At 29.4% G+C, this 22,866-nt stretch overlaps 1 protein-coding gene across 1 annotated transcript in view; it reads left to right on the top strand.

The window, feature by feature from the left end:
- The first annotated feature begins 12,748 nt into the window (after positions 1-12,748).
- Positions 12,749-22,866, top strand: part of LOC148282424 (5-hydroxytryptamine receptor-like) — a 281,204-nt gene continuing 271,086 nt past the window's right edge. Inside the window, exon 1 of the mRNA XM_088225117.1 lies at positions 12,749-13,036. Coding sequence (XP_088081243.1) covers positions 13,015-13,036 — 22 coding nt within the window. The 5' untranslated portion in view covers positions 12,749-13,014. The remainder of the gene's footprint in view (positions 13,037-22,866) is intronic.

Below are 22,866 nucleotides of genomic sequence, written 5' to 3'. Positions count from 1 at the left end.
ATAAAATTCAAAGTCATAATAAATTATGCTTTTGAATTTATGGAAAAAAAAAATATTGTGTATCAAAATAATTATTCAACCGTTGGCCTTGTTAATTTTCTTTTATCGAAATTATTTGTATTTATTTTTTGATGAATTATAAAACAGACATGTAAAAAACAGGGTTTCCATTTTTTTTTTAACAATAAAGATGTTGAGAATATGAAACTCTTTGATCGGTTGAGTTAAGCGATTATTTTACAAATTATTTTAAAAATAAAACTTTGTTATTAGTGTTACACATTTTTTTCTTTTACAAGAACACTACTACAGTTTCGGGAAAGCACTCCTTCCATTGACGATTGATATAAAATCTTTGGAGTTTGGGTGGAGTTTTATATCACCCATCGCTAAGAGGAGTGCTCTCTCTAAATTGTAGTTGTGTTCTTGTAAAATAATAAAATTGTGTAACACTAATAACAAATTTATTATATAAATAAATTACAATGAACTTCCATCAAGAATTTTCACTTACAGACTTAAACGTTTTAAACTAAAATCAAAGTTTTAATTTTATAATAATTTATTTAAAAGTGTTACGAATAAATGCCGATTCAATTAATAAGATCATTTTACACACTGAACGTAGTTGATTTCCATATCAGGGGGTCAAAAGCAAAACCGCCACTGTCCATGATCATGGTTTTTGGGAAGACCAACAAAACATGCAGCAATAAGACTATTTATTTTGACAACAATATTTTACATATGACCAAATTTTTGAAGAAAAGGACTGGATTCAACTCCCAGGGGAGCTGTCAATATAAATATTTTACAACAGAGATAAATACAATTTTAGTTAAACCAGCCAAAGACAGGTCATAAGCCCTGTAGATGCCTAGACTTACATATTACCTTATATAAAATGTTCTTCATCTCTGTTGTAATATATTAACATTAACAGCTCCCGGGGAGTTAAATCCAGTCCTTGTATCCAAAATTTTGGAAGAATTCAAAATATTGTTGATAAATCCACCAGAGCCGAAATTATGAACGGCTATCTTTATCGGTATATACTGAGACGGTATAAACTAATATCGATTCTTATTTACAAAAGTGTGTGTATTTGTATGAGAATTCAATGTATCGTTGTCGGTAACTGGTAATTGAACATGTTTAGAAAAAAAAATTGTAAACATATTCTATTTTTCATGCAGAAAACTTAATTCAACTTTCTATTTAAAATTGAATGTCAATTTTTCACTTCTCATCAGAATACGTACCCTGGTCCATGAAGAAGTATAGAAATTTAAAAAAATATGTTTCAGGCGTTGCCTAGTATGTAGTTGAAATAAATAAAAGTAGATGAATCTCACCCGTATAAAAAAAGGTTTCAGCTCTTTAACTTCACAAACCTAATACATTTTACCATCCAATTTTTACAAACAATATGGCACATTTAAACCCTCTTGCAAGTTTGTTAAGACTCTATAACAAAATGGAAAAAAAGTTAACATTGACATTTATCATGATAGAGCAAATGGTTATAAAAAAACATTACTATGTATCTTAAATCAAATGCCTAATCCTTATTTTTGTGTATGTAAATTAATTTTAGTCTATTTTATTATATCTTATATGTTTTTCATGTCTCTTTTCTTTTCTTCAATAAAAAATCTTTCTTTATTTTTACCTTTCACTAAACTTAATCTTTATTATTACTTAAATTGATTTTACATTATTATTTTATATAATTTATTAAAGATGGTGGAGTTCTATAATTGAGAATATATGTAAAGAACGTTAGTTATGCTTACTTAAAAAATGTATGTATTTTATGTATTCTTGTTGAACCAAATAAATTTAAAAAAATGATAATAAAAAAAAAACATTAACAAATTAAAGAATTGAAGGAATATAGATGTTCACATAAGGTCAGAATGATGATTGTTACACAGTGTGTAAAATGGCCACTTAAATTCAATGACAAGTCATAAGCCTTGTAGATGCCAAGACTTCTATATTACCATCTCTTAAATGTTCTTCATCTCTCTTGTAATATTTCTTTTAAGTTCAATGTGCAACATATGCTTGGTATAACAAGTAGCAAAATATCAATTATTTTAAGATGCCTACACTTCCATATTTCATTCTCAATAGTGTTTTCCTTCTGTTGCAACAAATTATAATATAATATAAGATATCCACCCTATCTTTAAACATTTGGAAATACCAAAAAAATTGTTGAAGAAAATATGATTAAATATTTATACACATACCGACTTTTCTATGTCTACCAGTTTTGAGACGTACCCGTTTCTTTGTTCGGACACCAATTAAACTAACATGCAAATCCCACTATACACCTTCAGTATAGATGTTGCTCAAAAATATAAAACAAATATGCAAATTTAAAACCACGTGTCTTTAGTAGGTAGCCCTTAAAGGTTACTTACTAAAAGCATTTGGTTTCAAATTCATATTTTTTGAAGGTGAATATCACTATTCGCATGTTAGTTTGATTGGTGTCTCGACGAAGAGACGGGTACGTCCCGAAACCGGTAGACACAAAAATTTAGATTTATGGTTATCTACAAATATTAAATAAAATATTTGACTTTAAAGTGAATGCTTTCAATATTTATAATTAAATCTTAACTTGGTGTTTAAGAATCGCCAACCTTAAGGATTATTTTTTATTTTTTACAAAATATGTCTTGACTCCAAAAAACTTTTTTTCCGTGTTAAATTAGAACGTATAAATAAATGTTTAGTTCTTAGTTTCAGTGCTAAAATAGAGCGTTTATTGGCAAAAAAATATTTATTATAATTTGTGTGCTGTACAAAAATAAAATAAAATGTAAGTGAGTTTACATAATATAAAGTAGACAGTTTAAAAAATAATTGTACATGTCAAATCATAAAGAATATTTATAGCAGCTCCACTTACAAAAATACTTCTAAAGCTACAAATACATATTAACAATCTTAGTATAAAATAATAAAAGAATATTAATATGACATACAAAAACAAAAAAAAATATGCAACTAAACAATCTAGACAGTTAGCAATTTAAATTTAAAAAACTTAAGCTTCATGTGAAGGAAAATTATTACAGATTTAAAAATAGTATATAATATGAATTATAACTTTTTAAATTAAAATATCACTTTATTTGCAATCGTTAATCCTAATAAATTATCTAAAATAAACTTTTTAAATAAAAATATATGAAATTTACATATTTAAACGTTATTTCTGAAAAAAATATCGAAGTTGCGTGATTTTTACACATTTGTCTTTTTAATCAAATCTTAATAATGTTTTTATAACTTTTTTTATTAAAGCGTATTTGTAAAAGAGCGCAAAGATAAGTTTCGCATAAAGTTCATGGTCAATAAAACTTGTACTCGTATACAATAAAATGTTGATTAAACTCAATGTAATAATATTATCTATAGCGTGACTTGATTATCAAAGAAATTATTAGTTATTACAGTTGAACGTAGTTATACAGAAAGAAACCAGCCATAGAAAAGTGAAACTGAGATAATAGCTCGTTTGTGAAAATAGTGAATAATCAAATCTACGCAACAGTTGGAATGTTTCTGACTCAGACAAACGATCAACAATCATATTAATATCTATAATTATAATAATCAAAGTTCATTAATAAAAATAACAATTACTTTATCTACCACATACACACTTAGGAAATAGATTTCTCTGGATCATGTCTAGTCTGCCTAACTAGGTACAACCTGTTTTGAGGCAGACATTTTTATGCAAAAAATAATCAATAAAATTACCACCTACTGGTTAATTTACTATATAGTTAAACAATATTAATTTATTATTTAGGAATGTATTTTGAGTAAATTTTCCAATGTTTCTCGACCTTAACACAGTAACCAATTTTTTACAAATTAATTAAATTGAATCCGGGTTATGGTTTTGCAATCTTTGCAATTAATAAAATAAATACTTAAATTTTATGATAAATTAAGTAATGTCAAAAGAACCCAACAAAATAAAAACACTCGTTCAGCAACACAAATTAACTGTATTGTCCCATTTGTATCAACCGCCTTTGGTAAAAAGCAATACAATGTAATTGTTCCAAAAATATTTAATGATTTATTGCCAAATATAAAAAACTCAAAATGTCAAACAAATTTTAAAATAAAAATAACTGCACAAATAAATAGTGTAGCGAGAGATTTTTTTGAAAAATACGTGTTAATCGATAAACGTGGTACTTTATAAAATTGGTAAACATATTATTTACAATTTTATGTATTTCATTGCTCTGTATTTGTTTTATTATATATTATACTATATTATTTTACGTTTAAGTAACGTGTATTCTTGGCACATATATATACTTTATATTTGTATCATAACATCATCATCTTTATCATCTTTATAGGTTATGAGATTTTTTCGTCTGGAAAATTCAATCATATACGACTACTCACTGAACGATGAAATATTATCATCTGTGTCTAGTATACGAGATTTGGGTATTATACTTGAAACTAAACTTTCTTTTACAATTTATATTGAACATGTTATCAATAAATCCTCAAAACTTCTTGGGTTTATTAACAGAAGCACAGCTGACTTCAAAAATATCAATACCCTTAAAACTCTTATGTTCCCTAGTTCGCCCGCACCTAGAGTATTCCTCTGTTATCTGGTCTCCATATTATGATGTTCACATCAAGAATATTGAATCAGTTCAACATCGATTTTTAAGAAAGATAGGCTGGAGGTTGGGCTTATCCAGAGACCTATATACGTATAATGAGTTAGAAACTACTTTGAATATATATTTTCTTCAAGACCGTCGAAATAAATCCGACCTTATAGTCCTATTTAAAATTCTCAACTCACTCTTTGATGCGCCTGGACTACTGAGCTTCATAAAATTGAATATCCCAATTAGAAACCTCAGACAAAACTTACTCTTTCATACCGATAACCATAGAATTAACTATGGTTTTCATTCCCCTATGCCCAGAATTCTTAGGTCTGCCAACAAACATACCAGTCTTGATTTCTTTGATGACAAATTGTCTTCTTTCAAACGATCACTGAATCAAATTCAATTATAAACACCTCTCTCCCGCTTCCACTCCCACAAAGTCTACTATAAACCATTGAGTCTTTCTAATTTTGTTATAATAATTTTCTATGCATAAAAGTGTCCATAAAAATGCCCATTGGGCGTATATATAAATAAATAAATAAATAACGATTTGTAATTTCTTACATTTGATTAGCTAGGCATTTATAATTAAGTAGTTTAAGTTTTTCTTTTTTATGTTATTGTTTTATTAAAATAGGACTACTTACGCTCTAAAGATAAAAAATCTCCATCTTAGAACAGGCTTTGCCATGTTAGATGGAGACTATCATAAACAGAGAACACTTTGTTTTCATTTTACATTAATTGGTTCTATCTAGATTCCTTGTTATTAAGTATGTTTATTATTTTTTGCAATAAATTTATAAATAAATAAATAAAACGTTAGTTTTTTTTTCATTTTTCAAACAAGTATCTAATTACGTATTTGACCAGTTTAAGTGGTAGTTTTAAAGTAACGTAAGATTTTTCTGGTGTTGTGGGTGTTTTCAGTAAATTGAAAATGCCGTTTTTGAGATTGCAGATATCAAAACTATTTCAGAAGGTGATTATTTCCGTTTCTTGTGTGAAAGCGGCCTGGCTGTTTTAAGCAAAACATAGAATTGACCTTACTGCACCTGATAACACCAAAACCTTTTTTTTTTAAATTGTGGGCTGGCTGCTTTCTACATAACTACGTTCAGTGAACGTTCTTACAATGTCACCTTATTTTATACTATTATATTAACTCTCGTGTGGCCGTGTCACGTAAGTCAAAGATACCCGATCTTTCTGAAGTTTTTAAATAATAAGTTCATTTTCCAAAGTATAAAAAAAAAACTAATCATTTAACCGTATGTAATATCGTCACCCTAATTTGTAAACTCGTAAGTCCACAAATGGCAAAAAATAATGACAATATTTTGATTAACAAATTACAACAGGGATGGAGAATTCCTTAAATAAGGGAATATGGAAGTCAAGGCATTTACAGGGCTTATGACCTGTCATTGGCTGGTTTAAGTGGCCACTTTACACACTAGTCAATATTTACTATTTGGCCTATGTTTGAACATCCATATTTCTTCAATTCTTCCATCTGTTGATTTTAGTGAAGTTAAAGAGCTGAAACCTTTATTGTTGTGAAGAGATTCATCTGACTGAATTATTTCACATACTAGGCAACGCCTGAAAACAATTTTTCAATTTTTAAACTTCTTCTTGGACCAGTTGGTTTCATTACAATATTTGAGTTTGTCTATCCCTCTCTATCCCTGTTGTAATTTGTTAATCTTATTGACCCCCGAGGGGGTGAAATCCAGTCTTTTGTCTATGAACATTTGGATAAACTCAAATATTGTAACAATATTTTGAGTTTATCCAAGTGTTTGTAGACAAAAGACTATATTTCAACCCCTAGTGAGTTTAACAAATTACAACAGGGACGAAAAATACCTTAAATTATGGAATATGGAAGTCTAGGCATTTACAGGGCTTATGACCTGTCATTGGCTGGTTTAAGTGGCCACTTTACACACTGTGTAACATTGACCATTTTGCCTTCTTCAATTCTTCCAGTTGTTGATTTAAGTGAACTTAAAGAGCTGAAACCTTTATTGTTGTGAAGAGATTCATCTGACTGATTTGAAAATTTTTGATTAAGTTCTTACTTATGTACGTTCAAAGCCATCGATAGTTACGGTCCGGCTGTATACGAGTATATGTGGTCACGGTAGCGTGGTGAGATCTTATTACAACTAGGGCTGCCATTCATACTACGTTCATAGTTTAAAAATATTATTAATTTGTAGAATCGTTGAATTTCTCGTAGAACTCTGTATTGTCACACAGACTGTTTTACCTCTCGACTTCTACAACATGTTATGTTATGTGATTGAAGAACAGTCAGGCAGCTGGACATGATCACTTTGGAGAACGACATTTTTCACATCGGAAAAACTATATTTTAGAGGGAAGGCGGTCTTACTTTTCTTCATACAAATGTAATATCGTATATTCTCCTTGGATTATGGCGCTAAAGAGTAAAGGTTTTTTTACACATTAAAGATATTTACCATTGGCATTTCCTTATTTATTTATTTATTTATTTATTCACACTCTTTATCAAAATACAATTCCATGTTCACTTTGCCCAGCTAACAAGGGTACATACCCCGTTCCAAGCTAGGCAATTACATTTTAATATATTATAATAGTTAACAAATTAATATAGAGCACAGACAATCAAAATATAAACTTATTCGGATACACATTTTGATTCATATACATACAGACATACACATATATACACACATGTATATATAAATATACACATATATACACATGTACATACACACACACGTACATACATCCATGCGCATACACATACATACATTCATAAAAACATAGACAATTTATTTATGCGAAACTTCATGGTTGTCATCTATAAATATTTTTTTTTTTTAATTATTCCTTATTTTTTATATTTTATTTTTGACATCCAGTAAGGTTCTCCAATCCGTGGCATGCATCAACTTTTCTGACTCCCTACGACCAATGTCATGAAAGAGCGAGGTCAACACCTTCCGTAACTTGACAACACTCCCGTCTTTCCACGATTCTGGCAAAAGATTATGGACCTTTTTGCCTACGTTATAGTGTTGTCTCGATGCCAGAACATATTGTTGTTATTGTTTTGCTTTTTTGATGAATTGTTTTTAATGTGAGCTGGAACCATCCTTAAACCTAAAAAAACGCCTCCGGAAGTTAAATGTGATTATTCTTAGGCCTGGGAGTTCTGTGAAGTAATAGGAAAATATCACATTCTAGGAATACTTAAAAAAATAAATGAAATGGATTTAGAAGACTTAATTGTGTTTTTAAAATCAATATGGATATTGTGGAGAAATGTTTTCGTACATCAATGTAAAAAAGAAATTCAAAGAAAAATATAATGTTCGTTTTCGACGTGTTTGTCCTTGGTTGTTGCAACGTTAAGATTCGTGATATTGTCCTACTTAAATTTTAATGGCCAGGGACAAATAAACATGAATCGTGACGTATTAGTGGCGTGCCCAATGGAATAATCGTTTTTGCGGTTATTTAATTTAAAAATTTCGTGTTATTTTTTATGCCACTAATAATTAGCAAAAAATTACTAGACAGTATTTCATTAACCTTTATTATTTTTAAAGTGTTTAAGAAAAGACGGGATATTTCCCTTTTAGCCTGTTAAAATGGAGAAGATAAAAAAAAACACGGAAGATACTTATTCAGAAATTTTAATTTTGATTATTTTTAAAAAGAACCACCAAAAAAATCCAAATTTTAATCGTTTTAGCAGAAGAGATTAATACTCGTACATCGCGTGGAATGCTTAAGTGTCGGCGAAAAGCCTTTATTGTTTAGCGATCACCAAACGGTTGCTTTTCATGTGAACTCCTATCCAAATTACGATACTGGCTAAAAATGAGACAATAGTGAAAACATAATGAAACCACTTGGAATGTCGACTACAACCTCAGCCTGGGCAGTGATCCTTCAAAACTGCCATTAATTGTAGATATTCAGAGTAAAATTAAGCATCTAAAAATCAGAGCGATGATTATTTAAATATGCTGGATAAGAGGACATGCTGGTATCGTAGGAATTGAGAGAGCAGATGAACGAGCAAGAGCCGCAACTTGTAATAAAACGGCACCTTTCTTCTTTAAATTCCTCCTTAGCTTTGCCAAGCGCTTTATAAAATAAAATAAATAGCATCATTGGGAAGATCATTACTGCGCTTCTTCTACATGTAAAATTACTTTGTTTTTCCCAGCGCTGGCTGATGCAGCAAACTTCCACCGTCGTCGCAAAAGTTCTTTCAAAACGACCTTAATCTTTACCGGACATGGAGCTATAAGAAGTTGCCTATATGGTTTCAAATGAAGGAATAATGACTATTGTCCATGCGATGATATTTCTTCTCAGAGTATCAAACATCTGTCATTTCAGTGCTCATTTTTCAGTTCACAACGCCATAATCTTGAAGCAGAATGGAGTAAAGATGAAATATCCTTAACAGATATTCATATTGCCGTTAAAAGTAGTTATCACGCGCCATTGTTCTTAAACTTTGCAACAATGGTGATTGGACTTATGAAGGTAATAAACGTAAATCGGTGATCAACCATCCCATTTCCAAGTACCTTAGCTTTGTACGTGACACATAAGACTACTAAATACAGAGGTCCAAACATATATTTAAAAAAAGATCCTTCAAAACTGCTCAGTATAAACAAATCAATAAATTTATGTGGTACAACATTCCAGTGAGTAAAAATGCTTTTATTGAATACTGTGATTCCACAAATAACATATTTCCATGTTGATGCGTGTAAAAACAATGCTTCTAGCCAATATTCTGAACATCATGTAGGAGTTTACATTGAAAATTTCAATTTAATTTTACGACATTTTTTGGTAGAAAATATTTTTAGTTATCGTATTATTAATTGTTCACTAAAAAAACAAAATTTCGTATCACCTAACCTTCATCTCTTTTCCCAAACTTTGAACAATTTTTATGTTACACGTTATAAAATCACGTATTCAACAATTAATATTCTTGGGCGACCCTTTCAATTTATCGGAAATTAGATTTATTGTATGGATACATAGATAATAGATATCAATTAAGTTGGAAATATAATACCATAATATCCAACGAGGTTCTAACGTTCCCATTAGTGAGGCCTACGTCAAAATTATTTGGCCCAACCTTCACCCCGTTTTCCGAATTATATTCCAGTGTGTGATTTGAAATTTTACGATCGATTATTTATGTAATCACGTGGCGGCATGTGGCGAAATTATAAACTATAATTAATTATTCAAGCGTATAAAAATGGATGAAGGAAAATGTTAATCGGTTTACTGCGTAGATGTTTTCCAAATAAATATTAAAAACCAAAGTTAAAATCATTTTCATTGCAGTAAAATTGTAAAAAAGTTTAAAGTGTATTCTACCACACATCGCCAAATAAAACATATTCATGAAGCAATGAAGCAACAAAAAACATAACATAATATTATATCGATAAACAAAAAAATCTTCCTAAAAACTACAAATTTAAAAAATCAAACACAACAATGTGTTTCAAATCTAAAAACTAGTAAGAAAAAAAGAGAATAAATTTTTACACGAAATAGATAACAGTATTTTCAGTTTTTCCAAATTTTTGCAGATAAGGACTGGATTCATCTCTGACAGGCCATAAACTCTGTAGATGCCTAGACTTCTATATTACGTTCTTTAAAATGTTCTTCATCTATGTTGAAAGAGATACATTAAAATTAATTATATTATATTATATCCTTATGGCGGTATCTGTATTTGCAGCCTTCGCTCTCACGGGAGTGAGTGGATCTTTTCAAGCAACAGTCCACTCCTGTCTTATAGTAATAAAGCTCGTACCCCCCTCATCCCGCACCTCCTTTTTTTACAAATACAAAAAGTTTCATTACAAAAAAACTTAACTTATCATTTCCATGTATTGAAATTAAATATATGGTAGTAATTACAGTATAAAAATATTGATTAATAAAGTATAACTTTATAAGCGTGTGTATCTTCAAAACCGATAGGTAAAAAATATAAAAATAGGGGATTAAAAACAAAATTGTGTTATTTTCATTTTAAACACAAATACTTCCCTAGTTAATTTTTTAATTTATTCTGCAGTTTTATGAAAACTGAGGCAATTGCCTTAGTTTAATCTGCCAGTATTTGTTTGTTACGCATCTACAGCTGGACCTTCATTGTGTATAATTGTGTAATGTTTTCAATAGATATTTCTTCAAATTCAACAGATTTTTAAATGCGTAAGGGAAGAAAAATACTATCAATGGGAATAAGTTTTGTAAGAGAATATCATCGGAAATCGAAAGTGGAATGATCTTTATATATTTTAGGCGGTGTGTTAAATTGACGGTAAAATAGATTCTCTATTAAACATGGACGTGTAAATGTTCATGTTATACTGTACCAGATACGCGAGATGTCTCGCTTAGTGGGTTAATAAAACCACAGTATTTTTTAACTTTTTTTTTCTTTTATTTTTTTATTCATATATCGTAAAAAAAAATAACGTATCCCTATCTTTATGAGGTCAAGAGTCCTGTGTTGAGTTGGGATACAACATAATGGAAAGTGAAAGCATGCATATTATTAAAGAATACTAAAAATAGCGACAACACGCTTAAAAATATTTGAAAACAAAGCATCATTGTAAAACTACGTATCCTTCTTCACTTTTTACAGTTTAAATCCGAATGAACGTGTCTTGTGCAAATTTTCTTTTCCTAAAAATGAAAAGGCAACTATATTTTAATAAATGTAAGAGTCCCTGATATAAATAACGTACCTACAATTTTTTTTTGTTATTCTTAATAAGTAAAAAAATAAGTGTTTAAAAAAAATATGAGCCTAATCTATTTACCAGTTTTGCAGAATAATCTGTCTTCAATTTGTTAAAATTCAAATCACGGATGAAATAAGTCACGATAAAATATTTTATTTTCCTTTTCTATCTTTTTTTTTTATTCCACTTCTACCATTCTTTTTCCATCAAAGTGTAATGTAAATTTTACTTCTTAATTAAATCAATTAAAAAAAATAAACTTTTTACTAAATTTTTTGTATATATTGTACCGTATAAATCTGAAATCATTTTTATGTATTGAATGGAATTATTTAAGAATTAAATTACAAATATAGGATACATGATCTTAATTTTGGTACACAATGGTTTTTTTAAATAACCTATTTGCAAGATATTAAAGAGATATTTACTTGTATTTAATTTAATTGTGTTTTTTGTTTATTGATTTGTGACAATATTTATTAATATACGAGTCCCGAAATAACATGGAATTTTCTATTACGTCTGGACATGAAAATTAAAATTGTCAAAATAATACAAGTGTGTATTAACAAATTACAAAAGGGATGGAGAATACCTTATGTTCAAATAAAGGCAATATGGTGAATGTTACACAGTGTGTAAAGTGGCCACTTAAACCAGCCAAATTCTCTTTTCTAAGGTATTCTCCATCCCTTTTGTAATTTGTTTACCTTAATGACTCCCGAGGGGGTGAAATCCAGTCTTTTGTGTACAAACATTTGGACAAACTCAAATATTGTTATTGTGTATTATGCGTAAAATAAAATCACCAGATAAATCTTAATTATTTTTCTATTAAAAAAATGCGATTTATAAAAAAAAATGCTGTTTTTGAAAGTATAATACGAGTAGAACTTAAAAAATGTTTCTCTGAAGTTTCGCGGTATGGATCTCAAAAACCGGGTAAAACTTCATGTCTATTTAATATTAAAAATAAGAATTCTAAGCTGTTTAATATTTTTGGCTCAACCCTGTCAGCATCACTCAATACTTTGACAATAGCAGTAAAAATATTATTGTTACGTTACATAGGATCATACCGAGTTGACATAATTCACATACTCTCGTACCGTTACTCAAGGGGAACTTGTCTTAATCACCGCCTATCACTTAATTAAACATTATATACGGCAATAATGTCTGTGTTTTATTAGTTCACGTGCATATCTGATAATATTAACATGTTCACGACAATTGTGTTTACGTTATTTATAAGTGGACAGTAGTTCGAAATTCTGCTGATATAATTAATTTCCTAATTTACCTCCGACAAGTGCGTTTTTAGTTGAAAGAATAGTAGGGACAATGATTTTAGTGTTTGATTTTAGTTATAATCAGTTATTTACATTACTGTTATCTAAAAATATAAATAAAATGTAAATGTGGCGAAAAAATCAGTTTATTGTGAACGTGCAAAAAAAATAGTTACGGAATTGAAGATATGCAATTTATTCCTATAAATGGGTGCAATAAATTTGAAATGTAAGTTCTTTTTCATTTTCGATGATTTAATTTATTAAATTTTACATCCAGGGGAATAAAAAATACAGCTCTGTGTTTGAACTAAAACTCTGAATGCGTAATATCTACTCGATGACCACTTTCAAGTAAAATCCTGAGAAAAAGTGGTCCGACGTTCGAATACCGCTCTACCTCAACTTGATTCCTATTTACTAATAATGTGTTTTTTTTTATGAGAAAAAAAACTAAAATAAAATAAATAAAATGACAAACAACAAAATGAGGCTTAATATACGTACAGCCGACTGCGACACGGTACAAACTACTAGTAGATAAGCATCTGTTTTTATTCAACACATAGCTTTCCTTGAAGATGTCTTCAGCGACGGTAGCCTAAAAAGGACAAACACAAATCAGCTTTGTGAGAACAAACTTTATTTAGGATTTTTTTATAGTATTTTATATAAAGAATTGTTTTTCTGAGAGTGTTAAAAAAGACAAGGTAATAAGCGTTATGTACATTTAAACGTAGTTATGCAGAAAGCAGCCAGTAATAGAAAAATGAATCTGAGATTATTATTTTTTTTATCCTTTTTTTTGTTTTCTTACAATGAACATAATAATAAAACATAGTATTAAAAAAATAAAGCATAATTACATATCAACGAAATACATATTAAAAGAAAAATAGTAAACAAAAATCCCACAAAGGCATGGCCTGTTCGTGGGTTTACAAGAAAATGTTAATGAATTTTCGCTCCTCTAATAAACCATAGACAGTTATAATAATTTTGTATAACATGAGAAAGAAAAAATAAAATATTCCGTAAAAGATATTATGGTTTTTTTTTACAGTAATTAAAAAAGGAAATAAAAAATATTTTAAAAAAAACACAAAAATATTCCTTATTATTAAAGGGCAACAAAATAAATCATAGAAAAAAGAGTTCATATCTTTAAATCATAGCACCTTTGTGAAAATAGTGAATAATCAAATCTACACAACAGTTTTTGACTTCGATAAATGATAAACAGTTAATATATTCATTTTTAAATATAACAAACAAGAATGTAATTATGTATTTGACCAGTTTTAAAGATTTTTAAAGTACCGTATGATCTTTTTAGTGCTGTGGGTGTTTTCTGCTAATTGAGAAATGCTGTTTTAGTGATCAACACTATTTTTAAAAGATGATTGTGTGAAAGCGGTCCGTCTGTTTTTAGCAAAACATAGAATTGACCTTAATGCACCCGATAACACACAAATCTCATTTTTTCAAAACTGTGGACTAGTTTCTGCATAACTACGTTCATTTGACATTCATACTACTTTTTTGAAAACACCTAAACTTCATGTCCAGAGAAATGAGGAATACATCATGACTTACCCGCACCCAGTAGTGCATAGGGCCTTGTATTTGCACTCCAATCGCAGCGTATCTAGATCATTTTTGTTACTTGAAAGATAAAGTGATCAGTTTTACACTTCAGTTACCAGTCTAGGGACCGTAAAATTTTGCAATTTTATTTTTATTGAGATTGATTTTTACCTGAGAGTAGCAATCAAGTCGAAAACACTCGTCCAGGATTCCGATTATATTAAACGCTTATAACTGTATTCTTCATCCGCCTGGACACGGAATGTTGTCGAGTGAGTTCAAGTTTTGACCTTGTTTCATTTTCAATTCAAACGGCTGTAAACGTGATTTAAATTCACATTAACAAAACATCTTTGAAGATCAGAAATCAGAGTATAGTTAACGTAATTACTTTAGTAATTTCACTCGCTAATTCGCCTTTCGTTGAACTGAAAACTCGACATAATCTTATTTTCTTTTCAAACATTAACGCCCCGGTATTATTACAATAAACGCTAATTTCGGAGTTTAGCGTTAAACATAATTAACCCCTAAATTTCGACGGTTAAGGGGGCTGTTTTGTACTTAGTATTATCACTTCTTTGGCTTATAACAAGATAATTGTTATTTATTAGGACTATTTCATTTTTATTTTTAGCTAAGCCTTATTTCACGCATGTTTAACTCGTTCACATGGGCAAAAAAGTAAATGTCATAGCAAACAATTAAGAATAGTCCAGAAGGAGCGTAGAATCCTATTTGAATACATCGGACTGTGTCCAATAATTCCCCCACTTAAACACAATTTCGCCGCGCGCATACGTTAAGTCGCCGGGTAATGTTGCTTGATGGGGAAAAAAAATAATCATAACACAAATGTAAGGTAAAAAATAAGCAATCAGTTAATTTCTTTAAAATTTTATTGTGCACGCAGAAACATTGATTGACACAAAAGATAAGATAAATAATGGTTCATTTAATAAGAGTAATTGAATTTGTGAACTTAGAACTTAAAATATAAAACAAATTTTATTTGACACAAAACAGATATTTTTATATCATGCTAAATAATATTTTATGTTTTAAAGATAATGTCGTTTAAATGTCCCCCACGGCGTTGTTTAATCCGAGGTCTTATTTTCATTTGTTCTTTTATTAAATGAGCAATATAGGGTAAAAAAAATCTACCCTGGCAACATTAACGAAATTTCCATTTTGTTTCTTCGACAATCTGACAGATGGAAAAATAATTCATTTTTAAAGTATTTCATTTGCTACTTAAACATTCGTTTGTTAATTACACATGAAATGTGATGCCATCCTGTTTCTTTAAGATTAAAGCAGTATTTTTACACTTAAAAAGTTTCAAATTTATTCGGTGCCTCAGCAACTTACTAATTAAATTAAAACATGTCCATTATAACAATAAAATCACTGTGAAAAACTATGTTTCAATTCAAAAGTTCAACAAACTCATTTGTTTATTTATCACTTTATATACACATACAATTTATAAAAACAAAAGGGCGGGTATATTGCCTTAAGGCAATTTCTTCCTTTATTTTAATAATCCACTTTTCTTGTATCCAAAAATTAGACAATCTTAAAATATTGTTAAATATTAATTACATTAAATATTTTTTGAAGGCTTCGAATTTAATGTAAATATTTATCATTCTATCGCGTTACAGACTTCATTTCTATGAAAATACGTCATAAGAAAAAATAATTGCTTTTCAAAACCATTCCACCCTTTTACAATAATGACTTCTTTCCAAGTTTAATTGGAAAACTCCTCGCGTTGACATCTTTTCCTGGCATGATAATAATTTATTATTATTTATCTGTGGAGTGCACTGAATTGTGATGGCAAAATAAATTATTTTTAACCCCTCTTCTTCTTGAAATGTTTTTATTTATTTATATATTGTATATACGACCTGAGCCAACTACAACAGTAAGAAACTGAACAAAAAGAACATAAAACAATGAAGCAAAGACAAACAAAGGCAATAAAATAATGGAGTACAATTGATCCATAAACACAATAAACATATGAGACTTTCAGCTAAAAATGCCAAACCATATCCATCCCACACTGTTTTAGTGGATTTTTAGGAATCTACAAGAAGCCTTAAGATCTATCCCAAAGAATTCCAAGTTGTGGAAGAATTGACTAATCTTCTCATTCTGGACATTGGGTCATGAAAACAAAAGTTGGTCTTTGAAAATTTAATAAGTTGCAGATTTTAACTTCTGGTGACATGGTTGAGAACATAAAAATAAATTAATAGCAACGGAGATGGGACATCACTTATAGCATTAAGTATTTTCAAAATGCATATAAGGTCCATCTCGGTTCTGTTTCTTACAGATTAAGAGATGGCTCTTTTTAAAAATAGAAATACCCCTTTGCAACCATGCCACTTTAAATTAAAAAACAAAGATATTCAATGTACTAATTTTAGTTATTTTATTTAATTTATTTCCTTTTTTAGTTATCTTTTTTACTTTTTTATTTTTTTATAATTTATTTTTTATTATTATTTTTTATTTTTTTATATTTTATTTGTAAGTTTTTCTTCTTTATTTGGTGGTATTCTGTACAGTTGTTAATAACAATAGTGATTCCATGCAAATTTCTATGTAACTTTAGTTAAAACAGTGTCAAGAATAGAATACATCAAACGTGTGAAATAAAACCAAAATCCTGGACAAGTGTTTTCGACTCCACGGCTTCTCTCACGTTAAAATCGGGTGTAAAAATGTCCACCTCGCAGTGTAGTAGTTGGTGCTCTCTCATACCAAGGATTCCGAGGAAGTTCGAGATGAAATATTTGCTTATGAGGTGGTTTTACTCAGCAATATTTCAATGTCCCTGTACTGGTCCCCGAAGCGTAAGACCGATTGCCATACCTTCCCGTAACACATGATCGAGTAACACTGCATCAACTTTACCATTGCCGTGCCGCATGCACCATTATGTGCGGATTAGGGTTTGCCGATGGTGATGGTTTAGTAAATCAATTAATTTTAATATCACATCTTATTCAGATTAATAAATAGTTTCGTTAGATAATATACATAATGTTATACCGTTGCTGATTACATTAACCAAATTATTTTGTTAATTTAATCAGAATGGGTACTTGCAAAGTTTTTCTTTTGACCTGATAAAGTTTAGCCGAAATCAAGTGAGTGTTGAACAATGCAGATTGAACAAACACATTGCTAGAATGAAGTTTTTTGAAACTTCTCAATGTAGGTTCTGCAGTGCAGATAAAGAAACACTTTTACACATTATATGTGATTGTGATGCTTTACATCATAAAAAGAGCCTTATTTTCGAGGGACCACTGGTTAAACCTGAGGATTTTAAAGAGCTCACCTCCTACCTAATAGCCCTATACTTTACGGATCTGGACTTGGAAAGAGGAGATTTAGCAAAATGTAAGCTCTCGCCTTCCACACAGTAGCCAGCCAGGCTTAGTTATTGGTAAAATAAGCTAAAGTAGGGAACAAAATGCCGAACACTCTTCTCGTGGAACTGAAGGCCTGTTGACAACTTTACTATCAACAGGTCGACTTCTCTTGAATAGTTTTAAGTGGTTTCCTCCCCACATGAGCTGAGAAGTTCCTGGTTGGCCCACTCTAGAATATCCCTCCTAATCCCAAAAACTAAGGTAAAATTTAAAGTAATTTAACTGCAGAAAAATCATTTTTATGAAAGATAAACCTTGTATATTATGAGCAAGGTAAAAAATAATGCAACTCGAATTAACAAAAAAATTAATATATTTTTTTTAAAGTAGCCAGGTTCTTTAAAAATCTGGGCTTAGAGAGCGAGAACTATTGGCGGGGACCCGTCACAATAGATCTTCACAGGTCGCTATGACGTCAGGAGCTTGCATACACTGACCCCCACCACTAAGAATAAGGACAATTTAATCAAAGTTTTATCACGTAATATAATATAAAAGTATTTTAAGTGAACTGTAAATAATAATAGTCTTTATTACATTTTTTACGTACTTTCTTTTATATTTATTACAACTCAAAACGTTTCGTGATGCCAGTAAAACAATGCAAAATTTGGCCACTGACCAAGAACCATTGTTCAAACTGCTACAAACTTTTGTCATTGTTATTTACACGCTAACAACCCTACAAATACGCCCTCTACGGCAAGAATAATAATAATCATCCCCTTTTCCCATCTGATCCTCAAAAAACACTAAGGGATATATTGTCCTACCCACTTATTCCAATTTAATCGGGCGTCTTACGCTGCGCATTCTTCAGTTATACACGATTTTTCAGGGCCATACTGCGAAACTTCGGAGGATTTTTTTTTCTATGATGTAAATGTAGTAATATCATTTTTGCATTACCACATTTTCTTTCCTTTTTCTAAAAATTGAGATTAAAAATGTTAACAGCATTTATCGATTTTATTCCTAGCCGAAAACCTTGCTTTCCCATCCTTAACCCATCCTGATAATATATACCTACCTTACATCAAGACAGATGATTTGGATATGGAACAAATTTAACAAAACTTTTTTACATCACTTGGCGTAAGAATTCTTGGAATTGGTGAATAATGTCATAGTAAATCGTTTAATAATTCATAGTTGACTTTCGTCATTCTGAGCACCAATATTGAAGAACATCTTCATCGCATTAAAGGTAGGTCAATTTCCGTGTTTCTTTCCTCTATTCAAATACTCCAACTTTGTACAACATTGAATGATATTCGTTTTTACATTATACAGTCCGCTTATCGTTAGCAAAAACGTATTTGACCAACGCCAACGAGGCGATACGTACCGGACGTGGACTTTTGAAGAGGCTGGGTAAGAGAGGGGTGGGGGTTTATGGAATGGATAGTAGTTCGAGACATTAAGGATTGACCGCATTTTTAAATATTAATATTATGAAAAAAAATCATCATCTAAAATGTGTTTGCAAAAAAAAATATTATGTTCTTTTAAAAAGTTTATTTTGAGGAATGTTTTCTGAAGTTTCGCGGTCTGGCCCTGATACGCCGCGTACATACTTAGTCCAATACTTGGTTCTTTGTAATGGGTATTTTTTTGTCGTGATAAAATTTTCGATCGATAGTATACTATCTAATGTCAAACTAATGATATTGACTCCCATAAAAACGAACTCATTCCAAAAATACATTTTCTTTTATTTTTATTTTAAAGTTGTATCGGGCTTAACCTTTTTCTTACTGTCTCAAAACATAATATGCGCGTTACGGTGCTGTGTAGTTATTACGTGTGCCGAAAATGAGAGATTATTTATTTATTTAGGACACATTTAAACAAAAGTAGGAGGACACAATGGTATATAGTCGAATAAGTGGAAGTAAAAGCGGGAGAGAGGTTTTAATAATTGAATTGAATTCAGTGATCGTTTAAAAAAAAGACTATTTTTTATTTTTTATTTTTATTAAATCGTACAATTTTTTTTTTGTTCTCCTAGGAGTTACAACAAACTCATTTTGGGACAGAATAATTAATATTTACATAAAGGTATGGTAATAATAATAATATAGTAACAAGTAATAATATGGCAACAAGTAATAACATGTACATAATTTTTTTTTCTTTTTTTTTATCCCTCATTGAATACATTTTTGTTATTTTCTTGGGTTAACCTTTTCTTTTCTTAACTTTTATTACTTTCTTACTTTCTTATTTCATTTACATTTTGTAGATCTTAATTTTAATATGTACTTTGATTTTCTTATTATTTTTTTTTTCTGTAGATATGAATTGAAATTCTCGATTTACTTTACTTTGTTAAATTTATTTTTTATCTTGTTTTGATTACATTTATGAGCACACACTATTTAAATATGTGTCTATTTTTTTTTTCTTATATTTAAATATATTTAAGTAAATTACTATTCTTTAATTTTAATTGTATTATTTTACTCTATTTCCTTACTTTAAAAAAAAAAAATCTTTAAACTATTTTTTATATTTATTATTTTATACGTATACAGTATTATGTCTGTACTCTTCTTATTTGATTATTAATTAAAACTAATGTCTGAGCACCCGATGACAAACTATTATTGAATAGTTTATCGGGACAAAATATAAAAATAAAAAAACAAAAAATAAATAAAAAAATAATGAAAATAAAACTGAAATAAGAAAGCTAACAAATATATAATACAGAGAAATTTAAACAATCCATAATAAAAATTAAAATGAAATATTTACATATTGTAAAAAAGAAATATCATTTAAGTAGCCACTTTACACACTGTATTCACTTTTTTGCCTTTGTTTGAACATCCATATTTCTTCGGTTCATCCATTTGTTGATTTTGGTGAGGTTAAAGAGATGAAACCTTTCCTGCTGTGAAGAGATTCATCTGATCGAATTATTTCACATATGTTCCAATTTAAACTTCTTGCGCCACTTGGTTTTATTACAATATTTTGAGTTTGTCCAAATGATTGTAAAATACTGGATTTAACCCCCAAGGTAGTCATTAAGGTTAACAAATTACAGAGATGTAAAACATTTTAGATCAGGGAATATAAAGGTCTAGGCATTTGCAGACTTCGTTACCTGTCATTGGCTGGTTTAAGTGGCCACTGTACACACTGTATAACATTCATCATTTTCCCATACATACATTGTTTGAACATCCATATTTCTTCAATGTCATTAATTTCTCTCTATCTGCAATGGCTCATTTGTTATAAGCTTAAATTTTCCTTATATTTAATTAAAAACACGAGCCTTTAATTTTTTTCACAATTAAGTTTTTATAAAGACAGATGAAATGAGGGTTGTGTTTAAATTTTTTATTTGATCTCGCAAAAAAACTTGACAATATAAAAAATATGACAAAATATGATATCAGTTGTTTCGGTTATAAACATTATTTCTGTTTTTAATGTCAAGGGTTTTTAGGACAAAGAGAAAACAATGAGATAATTCGAGAAATGATTCTTTATTTTTTGCTTGTATTTTTTATTGGGAGTATTATTCGTGTTTTTTAGAAAAACTCGCATTTTTTTCATTAAACAGTAATCATCATTTTATGGCAAACGATCAGTTTAAAAACGGGAGTAAAAAGAATTGTGATCTGTTAAAAGAAAGTAAAAAACAGGAAACGGTTCTTTATTATTTTCAAATACTCATAAAATATTATATATTATTGTAATAAATCTGTTTAATGGTAAATCTGGTAATTCTGTAAATATAGAATTTCAACTAACCAAAGTTTCGTTACAAAGTTGCTTATATTTTTTTAATTAAAAAAAAAAAATACATATTAATAAATCATATAACACAAAGTATTTTACAAGTATAATACGTTGAATTACATTCTCAGGAATTACAACAACTCAATTCGGGACATAAATAATGTTAACATTTAGAAAACAACACATATTGAGAACAACAAAGAAACAAAGAAAGTTTAGCACCTTTATAACTAAATATAACACAACAATATATACGCCAAAAACCTTTTCTTACACAAACAGAATAAATATATTTTAAAAACGCTTTTAAGAATAAAAAAAAGTAGTAAATCTACTAAGGAAGATAAGATCATTAACATCACATGCCATGCAGATGATGCTACCATAGAAGTTATGATAACATATCCATCTCAGTTAGTAAACATCTAGATGCCTAAGAAGTGTCGTATATTACAATGATTACATGATTATTGGAAACATAATTCGGATATACAAAACGTGTGTCAGACCAAATCATGGTGTATACAACAAAGGCGAGGATAGATAGAGAGAAAATAAAAAAACAAGTAGAAAAACTGAATAGAAAAATTAAATAGAGAAACAAATAACTTCTCAGAACGTCACAGAACATCATTTGATAAAAAGACGTTGATTTACATATTTATCTGTTTTATTTATAACTTTATTAACAATAACTAAATAAAATACAATGAATTGAACACTGAACAACTCTGGCTGAACTTAACCGTGATAATAATTAACGTTAAATTTTTAAAGTAATTTACAACGTTGTCTCGAAGACAACTGGAATCATTGCTGGGCAGAGAGAGTCTGAATTTAGTTTTGCAGTCGTTGGTGGCGTGTTGGGCTTCTGTGTTGGTAGACCTGGCACCTGGAGTTGCCGTGTCAAGGTGATTCTCAACGAATATATGAATCTCATTATTCATAGATGGCGCTTCTTTATTTTTTTATTGAAAAATGCTAATTTTCAATGAAAATTTTACATAACTTGGTTTGCAAAAACTTTACACTATATTAATTGTAACTAAATAATTTCGGTATTTTTCACAAAACGGTGTACAAAACAAAAAATAAGATAAGTTATTAAATTAATTACAAATATCATCGATAATTCAAATAATAAAATGACATTAACTCAAATAAGTCACTTAGATTATCAGTAAGCCAGAACAAAACAATCACAAAGCTAAAATGGTCGTTTTAATATTTCATAAAATAAAGTAAACATGCC

Source organism: Micrasema longulum, unplaced genomic scaffold (assembly GCF_059751315.1).
Source record: "Micrasema longulum isolate JH-2025_06_02 unplaced genomic scaffold, ASM5975131v1 h1tg000331l, whole genome shotgun sequence".
Lineage (NCBI taxonomy): Eukaryota > Metazoa > Arthropoda > Insecta > Trichoptera > Brachycentridae > Micrasema > Micrasema longulum.
This window is presented reverse-complemented; position numbering and strand designations above follow the sequence as displayed.